Source organism: Lagopus leucura, unplaced genomic scaffold (genome assembly GCF_019238085.1).
Source record: "Lagopus leucura isolate 7727_CA_CO unplaced genomic scaffold, USGS_WTPT01 95-40_obj-0_obj, whole genome shotgun sequence".
Taxonomy (NCBI): domain Eukaryota; kingdom Metazoa; phylum Chordata; class Aves; order Galliformes; family Phasianidae; genus Lagopus; species Lagopus leucura.
The window spans coordinates 1-13,556 of record NW_024967510.1 but is presented as its reverse complement, the minus strand read 5'-3'; the positions used below and the strand labels follow the sequence as shown (position 1 = coordinate 13,556).

Below are 13,556 nucleotides of genomic sequence, written 5' to 3'. Positions count from 1 at the left end.
CGGCCGGCGCGCCCTGCCCCCGGCCCGCCCGGCCCCTCCCCTCCCCGGGGCTCACCGCCATCTTGGAGGGGGGTCCCCGGAGCCTGCGCAGGAGAGAGCGTGGAGAACGCGCCGAGGTTGCCGCCGCCATCTTGGAGAGGGGCAGCGCCGCGGCCGCTCCCGCCCGCCCTTTCCCGGAAGGTCCTCCCTCGCCGCGCGCGCCTCCCCGGATCGGCGGCGGAAGTGCGCGGCGCGTGGCAGCCGCCCCTTCCTCTCTGCTCGGCGGCGGCGGAGGTGCGCGCGGAATCGAGCGCGCGGGAGGAGGGAGCGGCACGAGAGAGTGAGCACGCGACCTCGCCCCGCCCACGGCGCCCCTCGGCGGAAGGGGCTGGGGGGTGGGGGTCCCGCGCGGCGCCGTCCTCGGCCGATTGGCCGCGAGACGCGCGCCGCTTGCCGGGGGCCAATGGGGGCCCCGCAGGTTTTGGAGCCCTCGGCCAATGGGGGCGGGCGCCGTGCCGGGCGCGAAAACGGAGTGCGCCGATTCGCTGCTGCGCGGGCGTTCCTCTCGGGCGGCCAATGGGGTTGATCGGCGGGAGGGGCGGCGCCGTTGCTGCCGGCGGGCGCCATTGCTGCGGGTGAGGCGTGAGGAGTTGAGGGGTGGGGAAGCGGAGGGGAGGTCCGGAGCCAAGCGAGTTCCTTTCCGTTACGAGGTGAGGGCGGCGATGGGTGCCGAGATGGAACAGCCGGGAGAGGTGGTGGGCTCCGCCGGCGGCAGGGTGTACCTGGACCACAACGCCACCACCCCGCTGGCCCCGGAGGTCGCGCAGGCCGTGGACGAGGCGGCTCGTCGGGCCTGGGGCAACCCTAGCAGCTCCCACCCTGCAGGTAAGGCGGAGGGGCGGCGGTTGGGCCGGACGCGGGGCCGTGGGAGGTGGAGCTGCCGGGCTGTGTCCCGCAGGCAAGAAGGCCAAGGAGCTCATCGAGAGCGCCCGGGAGAGCCTGGCGAGGCTGGTGGGGGGCCGGCCCGAGGACATCATCTTCACCTCGGGGGGCACGGAGGTGAGGGTATATGGTGGCGAATGGCCACCGTCTCTGTGCGGAGGGCATGGGGAGAAAGGGTGCCGCGCGTCCCCTGGGTCTTAATTCCCCCCTCTCTCCTTCTCAGGCTAACAACATGGTCATCCACACGGCCCTCAGGTACTTCCGAGAGAGCCAAGGGCAGGGCCGTGCCGTGCCGCACGTCGTGACATCCAACGTGGAGCACGACTCCATCCGCCTGCCGCTGGAGCAGCTGGTGAAGGAGAGCCTGGCAGGTGAGAGGGGTGCTGGGAGGGAGCAGGGAGGGATGGGATTGTGGGTATTTGGCTACAGCTGCCCTGAAATGGCACAAACTCCTGACACGTGCCCACATTCCTGCAAGCTGGGCATGGTAGCTGGCTGGTATTAGACACTGCTGACCCAAGAGCTGCAGGACTCTGTCTGTATGCCAGCTGCCCGCACAGCCCTTCTGCTCTTCGTTAGTGTTTGGGCAGCACTGAGGGGCTTCTCAGCAAACCTGGGGACTTGTTTCTTATCTTGCAGAAACCACCTTTGTGCCGGTGTCCCCACGAAGCGGGCGGGCCGAAGTAGATGATGTTCTTGCGGCAGTGCGGCCCACCACCTGCCTAGTTACCATCATGTTGGCCAATAATGAGACAGGGGTCATCATGGTGAGTCTCTGGATAGCAAGTGGGATGGGATGCAGCCAAGAAGGTGTTCAGGAGACATCCTTGTAAGAAGGTGTTTAATAAGACAGAGGAAGTGGTTCCTCTGATGCGGACTCCCTTCCTGTCAGCCTGTTGCAGAGCTGAGTCAGCGCATCCGTGCCTTCAACCAGAGGAGAGCGGCAGAGGGGCTGCCCAGGATCCTGGTGCACACGGATGCAGCACAGATGATTGGCAAGGGGCGTGTGGATGTGCAGGAGCTGGGGGTGGATTACCTCACTGTTGTGGGGCACAAGGTACAGCTTTGCTCATGAGGCTCAGACACCACTTGCGTTTGTGGATGTCTCTGGTCAGCCCAGGGCAACTAGCAGAATGTTGCTGGGAAAGCACTGTGGGGCACAGCTGTGGGTTTCCAAATCTCCCAGATGCTGAGATCCCAGGAAATCCCCCAGCAGCTGAGCAAAGCTGGCTGGCGGGGATCATGCTGGTCAGGGAGATCTGCCTGGAAGGGAAAGTAGGAGGTGACTGAGGGCTGAGGACAGCTCTGCGGGGCACTCAGTTTGCTTTAGGCAGCTGTCTGTCACCGGGGCACCTGGCACTGTGTCTGCAGGGTCAATGTGATTTTTCGGTTTTGTTTTTTTACCTGCAGTTCTATGGCCCACGGATTGGCACACTGTATGTGCGTGGTCCTGGCACCACCACCCCACTGCACCCCATATTCTTTGGAGGTGGGCAAGAAAGGAATTTCCGACCAGGGTAATGTGGCTATTCACTGGCAAAATTGCACTGGGCTGCTCAGCCTGAGCTGAGGTGTCAGCACTATCATTTCCGTCCCTGGGCTGGAGAGATGGTTGGTGGTGGGAGCTTCAAGTGCAGGCTTTGCATAGGTGGAGTAACAGGGTGAGCTGTCCCCTTCCCAGCTGTATCAGAGAGCTCCCTGTGGTGAGGGGTCCCATATGGAGAGGGTTTGTGTCCTGAGACTGGAGAGTGGACTAGAAGGTCCAGGTAGATAAGTCACTGCTCACTCTTCTTTTCCAGCACTGAGAACACCCCGATGATTGCTGGCCTTGGCAAGGTGAGTTGGAGATAGGTGAGAGGTTCCTCGTGGTTGCTGCCTGGCAAAGCCAGCATGGACACAGCCTGCTGCACTCCTCAGTCTTTAAAAATGACATACTGAGTGCAAGAGGACAGTTGAACTCCAGGAAAATGAGATGGGAGTTTCTGGTGCCAGCCTAAGGAGCTGCTTCAAAGTACACACTGCAGACTTTGCCCTGCAGACTCCCTAGCAGTGGGGCAGTCACAGCTAATGCTGCACAGGGCACTGAGCGCCTATTGGGAGACAGGAGGAGTGGCAATTGCAGAGGTGGTTCCTGGGCTGCAGTTGCACGCTTGGGGGCTGCATGTGGAGGGAGTTGTTTAAAGGTTACTGACAGAACCTATCTGTGTCTTTTCAGGCCGCAGAGCTGGTGAGCAGGAACTGGGAGGCCTATGAGGCCCACATGCGGGATGTTCGGGACTACCTGGAGGCCAGGCTAGAGGTGAGCGGATCTGGCTCCGGTTGTTTCTCCCCTTCCTGGATCTCAGCCTGCAGAGGCAGAGCCCTGGGTTGAAGCAAGTATGTCCTTCTGGCTCAGCCAGGACGCAGCTGCTCATGTTCTCATAGCCCTCTGATTTCTCCAGGCATCCTTTGGGAAGATGAGGATCCACTTCAACAGCCAGTTTACAGGCTCCAAGCGACTCTGCAACACCTGCAATGTCTCTATCTTGGGCTCAGGCCTTCAAGGTAGCTCTGTTCATATGTCTCCTTTGTCCAACTTCCCCATTGTGCTGCAGCATGCTGCATGCTTGAGGGCCGTGGGAGCTCAGCCATGGCTTGGGCAGAGAGTCTCAGGGGGAGACTGGGCACTGAGAGATTTGTGCTCGTGTGTCTTGCAGGGCGCAGGGTGCTGTCTCACTGCAAGATCCTTCTCGCCAGTGTTGGGGCTGCCTGCCACTCTGAGAAAGGAGATCGGTAAGCAGCTGGCCCTAGCAGGGCATCTTTTCATAGGGTAGAGGGTGGGAGGGAGGGAGATAAGGCAGGGGAAGAGACTGTGGGTGGCTGTTGGCATCACTGCCCTGCAGCAAAGTGAGTGCAAAGCTTTCTAGAGAGGCTGAAGGAGGTGAAGGAGGTCATTGCAGGAACCACAGCTGGAACGCATGACTGCTGCTGGTGATGCAGCTGAGATTGGAAGTGCTCCTCAGTGCCTGGCGCTGCCATAGTAGAATCTGCCTTATGTCTGTGTGGGTCTGGCTCACCCACTGAAGCCCTTATTGGGTCTCCAAGGGACTCCTTTGGTTGCATATGGGACACCAAGTCCTTTTGGGCTGATGTAGAGCAATGCCATCTGGAATTGCCAGTCCATGGCGACATTGGGGAGCTTCATTCTTGGAGGAGAAAAGCCAGATCTGCCACAGGGAAACAAGCTGTGTGGAGCAGATGCCTTTTCCTGGAGTGCATCTGTACAGACGTGCTCCTTATTCAGGCTCTGCGAGGCGGTCTGGTGATGCGTTTTCTTGGTTTTCAAATTAAACCCACTCACCTCCACGTTTGTTTCAGGCCCTCCTCGATTCTGCTGAGCTGTGGGATCCCCTGCGACGTGGCGCAGAACGCCTTGCGGCTGAGTGTGGGGCGAGACACCACCCGCGCGGACGTGGACCTGGTTGTGCAGGACCTTGTGCAGGCTGTGGCACAGCTTGGCAAGGACCAAGCCTCATAGGCCCCAGGAGTCACTCCTTGCCTTCACCCAGGTTCTTGGGGTAGGATTGTGCTCTGCTTCACTCCTGGGTGCTGGCTGTGGCAACTCCTTTTATGCTGGTTGTACAGGGGCAGGATGGTGACCAAACTAATAGCAAGTCTTTGCTAACAGGATTTGCTCCTCCAGTCTTATGTCCAATCCTCTAACTCCATGGCTGCAGACTGAGTCAATTTGGAATCGGGATTTGGCAGGAATAACCTTCTGCCTGATAGCCCAGCCAAACTGACACAGCCTCCAGCTTGGGATCACTGATTCAACATTGTGGAAGTGGTGGCTGGAGGAGGAAGCAAGATAGTTTGTTTCAGCAGCAGTGTGCTCTCAGGTCTACTTAGCTGTCTGTTGCCTTGCACTCGCAGTGATAGCAGTATGGCTGGTTTGCCTCCACAGTGTGTGCTGCCTTAGCAGAAAAGCTTGCAAGCATGTGCTGGTGGCAGCAGGGAGCTGGGGGCTATGCTGAGGAGATGGCTTTGCTAATTTGGGGCTGGAGCAGCTCATCTAGTTCTTGCTGAGGACTCTGTTGTCTCTATTGCATGGTGCAGACCTATTTTGGGAGCATCGCTATCAGGCATTCCTTGCTTGCCAGCACATTTCTGCATGTGTCAAAGAGTCTCAGAGCTTGGCTGCCTCCAGAGCATAACAGGCGTGGAAGCCAAAGGAGCTGAAGGCTTTTGCACTGGTTGCTTTCCACAAAGGAAGCTGTCCTGCTGTCTGATCGCTGAGAGAAAGAAAGACCATCTGTCCCAAGGAGAAATGAGTTTATAGCGACACAGCAAGAGGCCGGGCTTGGGTACTGCACTGCCCCTGCCAGAGCCATAAGCCACAAAAATTTTCTGGCTGGGAAAGTGTTGGGTATTGCTTTCCCAGCACTGTATTGCATTTCTTTCTCCCTGTCCTTCCTACAGTGGGCAGAGCTCCTGTTGCTGGCTCCACGTGCTCTGAAAAGAAGTGGCTGTTGCAGGTGCCCTGAAGTGTGCCAGGGCCCGAGGAAACGTGTCACCCCTGCGTGGCCAAGGCAGTTCTGACATTAGGAGGACATGGGTGTCAAATGCATTGGGAGTGCTGCAGCTGGGCTGACTGATTTCTGGGAAACTGGTCTTCTGATATTCATAGGAATAAAAGTGATTGCCACTGCTGTGGCATTTTCTCATGTAAAATGTATTTTCCCTGGTGTTTTGGGGGAAGCTGGACTGGTTGTGGTCATAAGAGGGATGGTTTTTCCCTCTGAAAACACTGGTGTCCCAGCAGGCACAGTCTGCTGGCACGGGGAGGTGTCTGCTGATCCTGGCTGCAATGCAGCCCTAACCCCAGGGCTCCCCATCTGCTGTCAGCTGGCAGGGCTCACAACCAGCACTGCTGAGGAGTGGGCAGGGAGGGGGCAGTGGGGGGACCCTGATCACTCCTTGCTGCTGGTGTTGCCCCTGAGCAGGAAAACACAGGGCAGCAATAGTGACACTGGGATATTTTCAGAGGCCAAAGTGTCCTGGGACTGCTTAGAAACTATGGTAAGAACAAAGCCTTCAACTTCTCGTCTTCAAGTTTCCTTCTGGGCTTATTCCACCAGGATCAATTGCACCTCTGAGTGGCCGAACAGCTCTCAACTTGGAACGTTTTCCTGTTTCAGATGTCAGGTGCAGCATGCCCTCAGCCAAACCACTTCTCAAGTCCTTGTCTCAGCTCTAGACAGCAACTGGGTTCATCACGCAGATGCCAATCCAAGTCTCAGCACTGCACCCCTTGCCAGGGAGACAACTTGAGGGTGTGGGGGGAGGTTATTACTCATGGCACTATGATGGTCAGGGTGTGCTGAATTCATGGTACATCACGCCTGCCACCTGCCTTTCAGTTGCTTCCCAGATATCCTCGATATCTGGAACAGCATCAGTGTGTGTGTTTACTAACACCTCCTGCTACTAGGTGGGCTTTGCACCCATTCCTCCCTGCTACCCTGGTGGTCTCAGGAGCCTGAGGCCCCTAGGGCCAGTTTGCAATGGCTCAGGTTTTCCATCTGAAAAAATACTGTGATATGTCTTCTTTGTTGTTCTGTTTGAGGAAGTCAGAATCAATGGACTTGTAGTGTTCTTTATTGTCAGACTGTTTACCAACAAGGAAGATTTATTCATTATTTATTATTTATTTATTTATTATTATTTATTCTGTTCAGGGACCCAGATTCAATCTATCCCAATTATTGCTGTGGTTCACCAGATCATATATACTGAGCCATTCCTGGTAAGCAGCAATGGCTCGCTCCTTGCCTGGTGGCACGGGGTGCAAAACAAACCCACTGTGTGCTCAGACTCCTGCTGTGCCTTTTCAGCTGGCTCCCAGCAGTTCCAAGGAGTTCCCAGAAAGACAAGAAAGATGAGAGCAAATGCCTCCGATGCCTGACCTCACATTCCTTACTGATGGTCATGGCAGAGTAGGAAAGATGTGTGGTAGGGATTAATGCAATTACTAGGCTGCATTTAATTGCAGAACGCACAACTGTGGACGCAGGTCTTTCTCTTTCCTAGCTGTTAGCAGGGCCAGGAATGCCATCTGCAACCATGGACACTCCAGTGCTTTTTGTCCATTTAATTTTTAACTGTTTTTTAATTGTTAGGAACCAAGCACGCTGACTTAGAAAATTACTGAAAGGACACTAAGCTTGCATTACTTCTTTGGGTTGGAGAATGTGTTTAGGGCTGACTGTTCTGGGAATGGTTTTGCAGTCACTAAGTGCCTCCCAGGCTGTTTCTTGTAAACACCACTGCTCACACCTCAGTCTCAAATGCAGCTTTTATTTTTCCCTCTCTTGCTTAACAGTTGAAACCTCTTTTGGAGAAGGTGGCTCTAGAGAAGGAATACTGCCCTGCTCCATAGGTAGATCTTTTATTATCAGGAATTTTCCTGGAGCTCTCTTTCAGAGCTGTAGCAGAACTGCAGATCCACTCAAGGGCATGGGGGAAAGACACTTCTAGAGGTCTGGGCTTCCTGTGTCAGTTCAGATAGAAGCCTGACCACAGAGCACAAAAAGCTTTACTGATACATTCTCTTGTTTATATAGACACCAGAAACACAAGTGATAATCACAGAACTATTAGCATTACTTCATTTGGAATATTACAGCCAAAGTGTAAGAAGTGTTACAGAGGATACAGACACCCTGGTTGACCATTTTAATGTTTGTGCTCATCTTCCTACTACCACAGCGCACAGTAATGACAGATGCTAGTGGATCCCTCTGTCTCTATATTACTTTAGCAGGGTAAGTGAGGCAGAAGAGGCCTACAACTTGTCCTGTGCTCCACTACCCCCCGTGCTGGAGACAAATATCCTTTCATCACATGACAAACAGTGACTGTATGCGCTAGAACAAATTCACCTGTCATAGAAGTGTGGAAATACCAACGTTGCTACATCAGCTGTGAAGTTACACAGTAGAAAGAGGACCTGACCAGCACAGTAGGACACAACAAAGTTGGAATATGTTACTTTCATGTGGTCGCACACATAGCACATACAACAGTAACGCATGTCCAGAACTGGACAACAAAACCGCAGTTCATTTAATGGAAGAATCCACAATCTCCTGATAATCTTGCCTTCCTAAATTCTTCCAGGACAGTTTATAACATGCAAGGAAAAAAACACTAACTAAAATAACTGCTCCCCCAACAAGATCGTAAGTACCTGGCAAGATGCGCAGCACGATGAGCTGCAGGACCATGGCAATGACTATCTCTAGGTGCTGTACAGTGCTGACCAGAGCAGGGTGGAACTTGCTCAAGGCGTAGTAGACCCCCAGGAAGGCTGCTGTGGAACACAGGCAGATGGCGAGCAGATAGCTCCAGGTTTCTCCATCCAGCGGGACGATTGGCTCCTGAAGTAAGAACATGGTGGATGCTCCCCATACTGTTCCTGTCCAACTGAAGGTGAACAGTGCTGTCCACATGCTGATGTTATCTTTGATTGACCTGTAGACTATCATGGAGAGAGCGGTGGTCAAGCCTGCCATGACAGTCATGGTGTAGCCAAAAGCTTCCTTCCAGGTGCTCAGCAGAGAGTTTTCTTCCTTAACGATGTTGGGGATCATGACCAGACAAACACCAAACACGCTGCCAACTACCGTAACTATGTCTACGTAAGCCATTCCTTCATCGACTAGCAAAAAAGCCAAAATGGCACTGAACACTGTAGTGGTAGCCCTCCACATAATGGTCCCATTACTGGGGGGAACTATAGAGAAAGAAGTGTAAGCACACGTAATGGAGATAACGTTGCAGACCCCATAGAAGAAGAGCCGCAGTCTGTACCCTCTGGGGCCAAAGGGTGGCTCGTGGTAGTAACACACAGCAGTAATGGACAGCACTTGTAAGACTGAACGGATGAAAATTAACTCTAGTGATGGCACTTTGGAACGATCAGAAATTAATCGTGTAATTAGAGCCACGCATCCGTGAGCCACGGCAGATCCAAAAAGGACTATCCACATTTTCCTTGACTGCAGGATATTTCCTTCAGGAAAGTTCTGGAAATGCCCCGTCTCACTGGGTTTGGGCAGCTGTGCTGGCTGAAGCTGTGTGTCTGTCGTACCAAAAAAGGTCCTTTCTCTGTTTTTCCCAGCATTCAGTAGTCTTGTCTTTGGACTGTCCTCCATAAATACCCCTGCGTCTTCATTGCCATCCTCATCTCCCTCTTCTCCTGGCTGGGGATAATGAGATGTATATTTCACTGTTACCGTGTTGGGATGAATTTTCACTCGCTTTTTGACTGGATATTTTTGGGAAGGTGAATCCATTTCCTCAGAGAAATGTCCTGGTCTTAAGGAAAAAACAGGGATGCACCATTATTTTTTATTTCACGAATACTGAGAGATTCATTAATATGCAAATGCTGTTAGTGATAACAAACTATTTTTAAGAACCACGACCAAGTACACATAGATTGTTCTTGGTTTTGCTTTAGCTCCATTTTATTTGCCAACTCTTGAAAATGGCACATTCCCATTATGTATGGGTTGTACAACGTCCCAGTCTGTGTTCTAGCGAGAAAGGTCTCTCACTAAAGCTTTTTGGACACTAAATACCCTGTAATGAATTATACTTGTTAATTGCTTGCTAATTTTAAAAGATTACAGGAGTTTGGCAGGAGATGACAGCCTCATTTCTAACCCCCAGAGAACAGCACAGGGAAACAGTATCCCTGAGCGAGTCAGCCTACAAAGAAACAACACATTTTTGAACAATACTTGACAATGTTAAAATACCTTCTTCTTTTCACGTCTTATTTCCAGTGACTGACTTGGCAACAGACTTGTTCTTCAAGTCCCATTCAATGCCTATTTTGTTGTTCGCAGTCCCCTGCACCATGTGTGCAAAGAGCCCTTCCAGTCAGGCAGCAGCAGGGAGAATGGAACCTTCCTGTAGGAGGTGCAGCGTGCCCCACCAAATACACCAACAAACACGCAGACTTTACCTGCTCTTGAGAGGTTTGATTCCAAGCCAGAATGAGAAAACACTTCTCTGTCATCTACATCTTTGTCCACGTATCTAAACAGAAACAGTAAAAGCTCTGATACCAAACAGAACAGGGTACAGCAACCTTAGCAAAGAACGCTCGAGGCAGGCATGAGGCATTCTGATTTTGTTCAAAGTTGAACATTTGAGACGTGCTATGAGGCCATGCTCCTCTGCAACTGGTAACATTGGAGCACTGTTGGAGAAGGAAAAAAAAAAAGGAAAAGGCAACCAAGTGTAATCTTGCTAAAATCATGCTTCAACTTGATCTCGGAATTACTGAGTGAATTAATCTAAAGAGCAAATGGTGGCTTGTGAGCACAAGGTTCCTACAGTTTAATAACAAGAAAATTAACCATCTGATGCCCACTCACCTGCCTCTGCAGATGAGGGGATGCCCAAGAGGGCTCATCCTCCCCAGCAGCTGAGAGCAGCTCAGCCCCACAGGCCACAGCAGTTTGGCCTCTGGTGTGCATGACAGCCGTGGGGGGGCTGGGCTGCAAACAGCAGCACCTCGCAGGGACACCCGCAGACAGAACCCACGTAGAAGGCAATGACAGGGAGGTATGGTAGCACTTCACAGATAGCTATCGTGACCTGGTTCAGCCATCATGTTTTCTCCATCCATGATCAGTGACAGCCAAAGCAGTGCCTGTGCCTGGCCGACAACATCATCTACGTAAGAACAGTCTTTTGGTCAGGGTGAGAGTTTCTTAACCCCTTGCTTATACCCAAGCAAAGCTGTATCCCAGCTCTTAGATTGAGTGGTTGGTAGGGGCAGAGAGGAATGGGGCTGAAAGTGCACCCAGGACACCATGAAGTGGTGGAGGATCCAGGATTCCCATTAATGCACAGTATATATCCTGCAGGAAACCTGAGAGGCACCAGCTGAAATGCCAAGGTGAGTAAATAGAGGGTAAGAGCTGAGCATCAGCTGCACTCGAGGGCAGTGTGAACAACCCATCTGGCATTTAAAAACTACCAGCATTGTGCCCCAGTCTTATCTGCTGCTGCTTATGCTTTTTCTGTAGATAAGCTGTTAATTTCAGCTTCTTTTAACAAGCAAATGCAAAATGAACAGAATGAGTCCGGGGAGGCAGTGCCTTTTACAAGCACAGCTTTTCCTACCTAGTGTTTTCTTTGTGTTTTATATTCACTATTCTACCTTGCTCTCCCCACGTCTTAAAACGAAGACTTTGATCTCCACAATGCATGGGGAAAGTGGGAGGACAAAAATGCAAACAGTGCACACGAGGTGTTGTTTGAGCAGCAGTGGATCCAGCCTGTGTAAACTTGGTCCTCATCCAGAAACAGATGAGTACATGCTGCAATTGTTGGCTCATAGAAAAAAAATAACAACCCTCCCCAAAATGCATTTCTCTAACTGTTAGCATACTGTGGCATCTTTCTTTCCTCCTGAGTTTTGGTGACATTTTCTTCCAGCAAATACAGAGAAGGGAAAAGAGATGAAATGCATTTGCAAATGTAGTGCTGGACCTGCGTAATGCATTCAGAGCTCCCTGAAGGGAAACAATGGCTGTTGGGCACGCAGCTCAAAATGGCTGCACGGCTCAGCGCTGCCTTCAGCACTACCAGCACTGGCAGCAGGGAGGTCTGCAAAGCAGAAAGGAGAACGTCAGGAATGAGGAGCAACGAGAAAAAAAAACTAACTGCAGTGCTTCAATCTCAACTGCATTTCACTGACTCAGGACTGGGTATGTGACGTGCTCTGCTGTCTCACAGGACACCTGTTTGTACATTTGGGCCATCTGCATTTCTTAAGTGAGAATTTCAGAGGGGACTGAGGTGGGTGCATATCCCAAACCCACAGTGGTTGTCCTGCAGGCAAATCTAAAACAAATGGAAGTTAACACAGCCTTTGCAGAAAACTTGCCACTTCTGCCAATGCCTTTTGTGGAGATCACAAGAAGCTCGTGGGGTTTTTTCTGCTTTGTATCCAGAGACATAAAACTGTATGGTGTATTTGCATATCTTCTGAAAAATATAATTCAAGTTGAATGAAACAGAAGGCTGACAATTAAATCCCGTGCAAAGTTCTCACGTTGCATAGCAAAACAAACTCTTGATTCAGACACCAACCTGACACCCATTTAAACTGGCAGCTCTTGCAAGTCGCTGACTGCCAACATGGGAGCACGTTCCCATGGGCGTGCAAACCATCACAACGGACTCACTGAGTGTCACACACCATTAATACAATACACCATGACTTCTTTTTTAAAAGAACCCCTCCTCACCCCTCCTAAAAAACCAAAAGCAGGACATGCACGCTGATTAGCAATTACAAGGTAGGTAGGAACCCACGACTACGTGCCATTCAGTGCTGAGGAGTGGGAGACCGCGCTTGCCTTCCTGTCATGCCTGGGGAAATTCAGCCTTTGACATCTGACTGCCGCTTACCATCAAAGATTTTTAATAGCCCCACAGGAAAATACTCTCAACCTATGGCAGGTTAGGCCAAAATCAGTCAGCCAAGTGAAATGTAACACGACAGATCTGCGGGCACGGCAACCGCAGCTGCTAACAAAGTCAGAAACACGACGCTAGCCATCCCCGCGCCGGCAATGCCGGCCTGGCAGGACGCTCCCTATCGCTGCCGGGATATCGCCCCGAGCCGATGTCCGAGGGCTGTAAGCAAACTCTACCAGACTACTACAGACCAGTAATTTCCGCTCACGCATGCAGCAGGCACAGCGCATACCTACACGGCTCCGTTACGGGACCCGTCTCGACCCGCCGTCACACCGCTTCTGCCGGCAGCGCGCTGACTCCTCGCAACGCGGCTTTTCCTACGGGCTGCAGCAGAGCCCGGCTCGGAGCTCCCAGCCTGCGGGCTGAGCGGCGCGGGCTGCGGCACGCCGCTGGAGCGGCAGGCAGTTCAGTGCCGTGACACCGACACTGCCGGAGGGACCTTCATCTGTCCGTCCAGGCGGCCTGGCTACATCCGTGCACCTATTAAAGATCAGTGATACTCGAAGGAAGACTTTATTACGACCTGGCGGCGGACAGATGTTCCATCTCCTATTTCAGGAGGTGCAGTGACGCTAGCGGAGCTTTTCGGCGAGCGCCGCGCTGCTCATTCACCGCTTCCGACGCTCGGTACAGCCCGCACGCTGGCGGCACCAGGCGGTGCGGCTCCGCACGCGTCCGCTGTCACCCGCCGTGCCCTCCCCTCCCCGCGCCCCGCGGGCACTTACCGCCGCCGACGCACCGCCCTCAGCGGCCGCCGCGCGCCTCTCCCTGGCCGGCGGCCCCCGGCCTCCCGCGCCCTCGGCCGGCATCCCCGCTCCGGCCTCGCCCCCGCCGCCTCGCGGAGCCGGTCCCGCCCCTCCGTCCTTCTGTCGCGACATTCCGTCCCCTCCCCGCCGCCCGTCTCCCGTCGCCCGGACGACGCCCCGCCCCCTCGGCCACAGCGGCGCCCCAACGGCGCTACGCGACCGCGGCGCGGCGCATGCGCGGCGTTTTCGCGCGAAAGACGTTTGCGGCGCCCGGCTCTCGCGTGCCGCCGTCCCGACCCGCGGCGCCCCTCCGCCCCCCGCTCCTCCCCTCCTCGCCCTCCT

The 13,556-nt window shown here is 53.3% G+C and overlaps 2 protein-coding genes across 5 annotated transcripts; one reads left to right on the top strand and one right to left on the bottom strand.

Moving 5' to 3' along the window:
- The first annotated feature begins 223 nt into the window (after positions 1 to 223).
- Positions 224 to 5,631, top strand: SCLY (selenocysteine lyase). Of its 2 annotated transcripts, XM_042893868.1 has the most exons (13): positions 224 to 319; positions 690 to 864; positions 938 to 1,038; positions 1,145 to 1,292; positions 1,561 to 1,688; positions 1,814 to 1,978; positions 2,332 to 2,438; positions 2,721 to 2,757; positions 3,137 to 3,220; positions 3,363 to 3,465; positions 3,618 to 3,693; positions 4,279 to 4,478; positions 5,380 to 5,631. In XM_042893868.1, the coding sequence occupies exons 2-12, from the start codon at positions 702 to 704 to the stop codon at positions 4,436 to 4,438; spliced, it is 1,272 nt and encodes a 423-aa protein (XP_042749802.1). In that variant the 5' UTR covers positions 224 to 319; positions 690 to 701; the 3' UTR covers positions 4,439 to 4,478; positions 5,380 to 5,631. The 2 variants fall into 2 exon arrangements, with proteins under 2 accessions (XP_042749802.1, XP_042749801.1); XM_042893867.1 differs by lacking the exon at positions 224 to 319 and having other exon boundaries at positions 464 to 864.
- A 1,606-nt stretch (positions 5,632 to 7,237) lies between these two features.
- On the bottom strand, positions 7,238 to 13,254 carry SLC35G2 (solute carrier family 35 member G2). 3 transcript variants are annotated; one of them, XM_042893869.1, is made up of 3 exons: positions 13,194 to 13,254; positions 9,935 to 10,008; positions 7,238 to 9,279 (listed from the first exon to the last, which is right to left on the bottom strand). In XM_042893869.1, the coding sequence occupies exon 3, from the start codon at positions 9,255 to 9,257 to the stop codon at positions 8,022 to 8,024; it is 1,236 nt and encodes a 411-aa protein (XP_042749803.1). In that variant the 5' UTR covers positions 9,258 to 9,279; positions 9,935 to 10,008; positions 13,194 to 13,254; the 3' UTR covers positions 7,238 to 8,021. The 3 variants fall into 3 exon arrangements, with proteins under 3 accessions (XP_042749803.1, XP_042749804.1, XP_042749805.1); XM_042893870.1 differs by lacking the exon at positions 13,194 to 13,254 and adding an exon at positions 12,698 to 12,804; XM_042893871.1 differs by lacking the exon at positions 9,935 to 10,008 and having other exon boundaries at positions 13,194 to 13,215.
- Positions 13,255 to 13,556: the final 302 nt, after the last annotated feature.

Coding starts and splice junctions, on each gene's coding strand:
- SCLY (XM_042893867.1), top strand. CDS start 477: ATGGGGGCGGGCGCCGTGCCGGGCGCGAAAACGGAGTGCGCCGATTCG. Junction 865..937: donor TAGCAGCTCCCACCCTGCAG/GTAAGGCGGAGG, acceptor TGTGTCCCGCAG/GCAAGAAGGCCAAGGAGCTC. Junction 1,293..1,560: donor GGTGAAGGAGAGCCTGGCAG/GTGAGAGGGGTG, acceptor CTTATCTTGCAG/AAACCACCTTTGTGCCGGTG.
- SLC35G2 (XM_042893869.1), bottom strand. CDS start 9,257: ATGGATTCACCTTCCCAAAAATATCCAGTCAAAAAGCGAGTGAAAATT.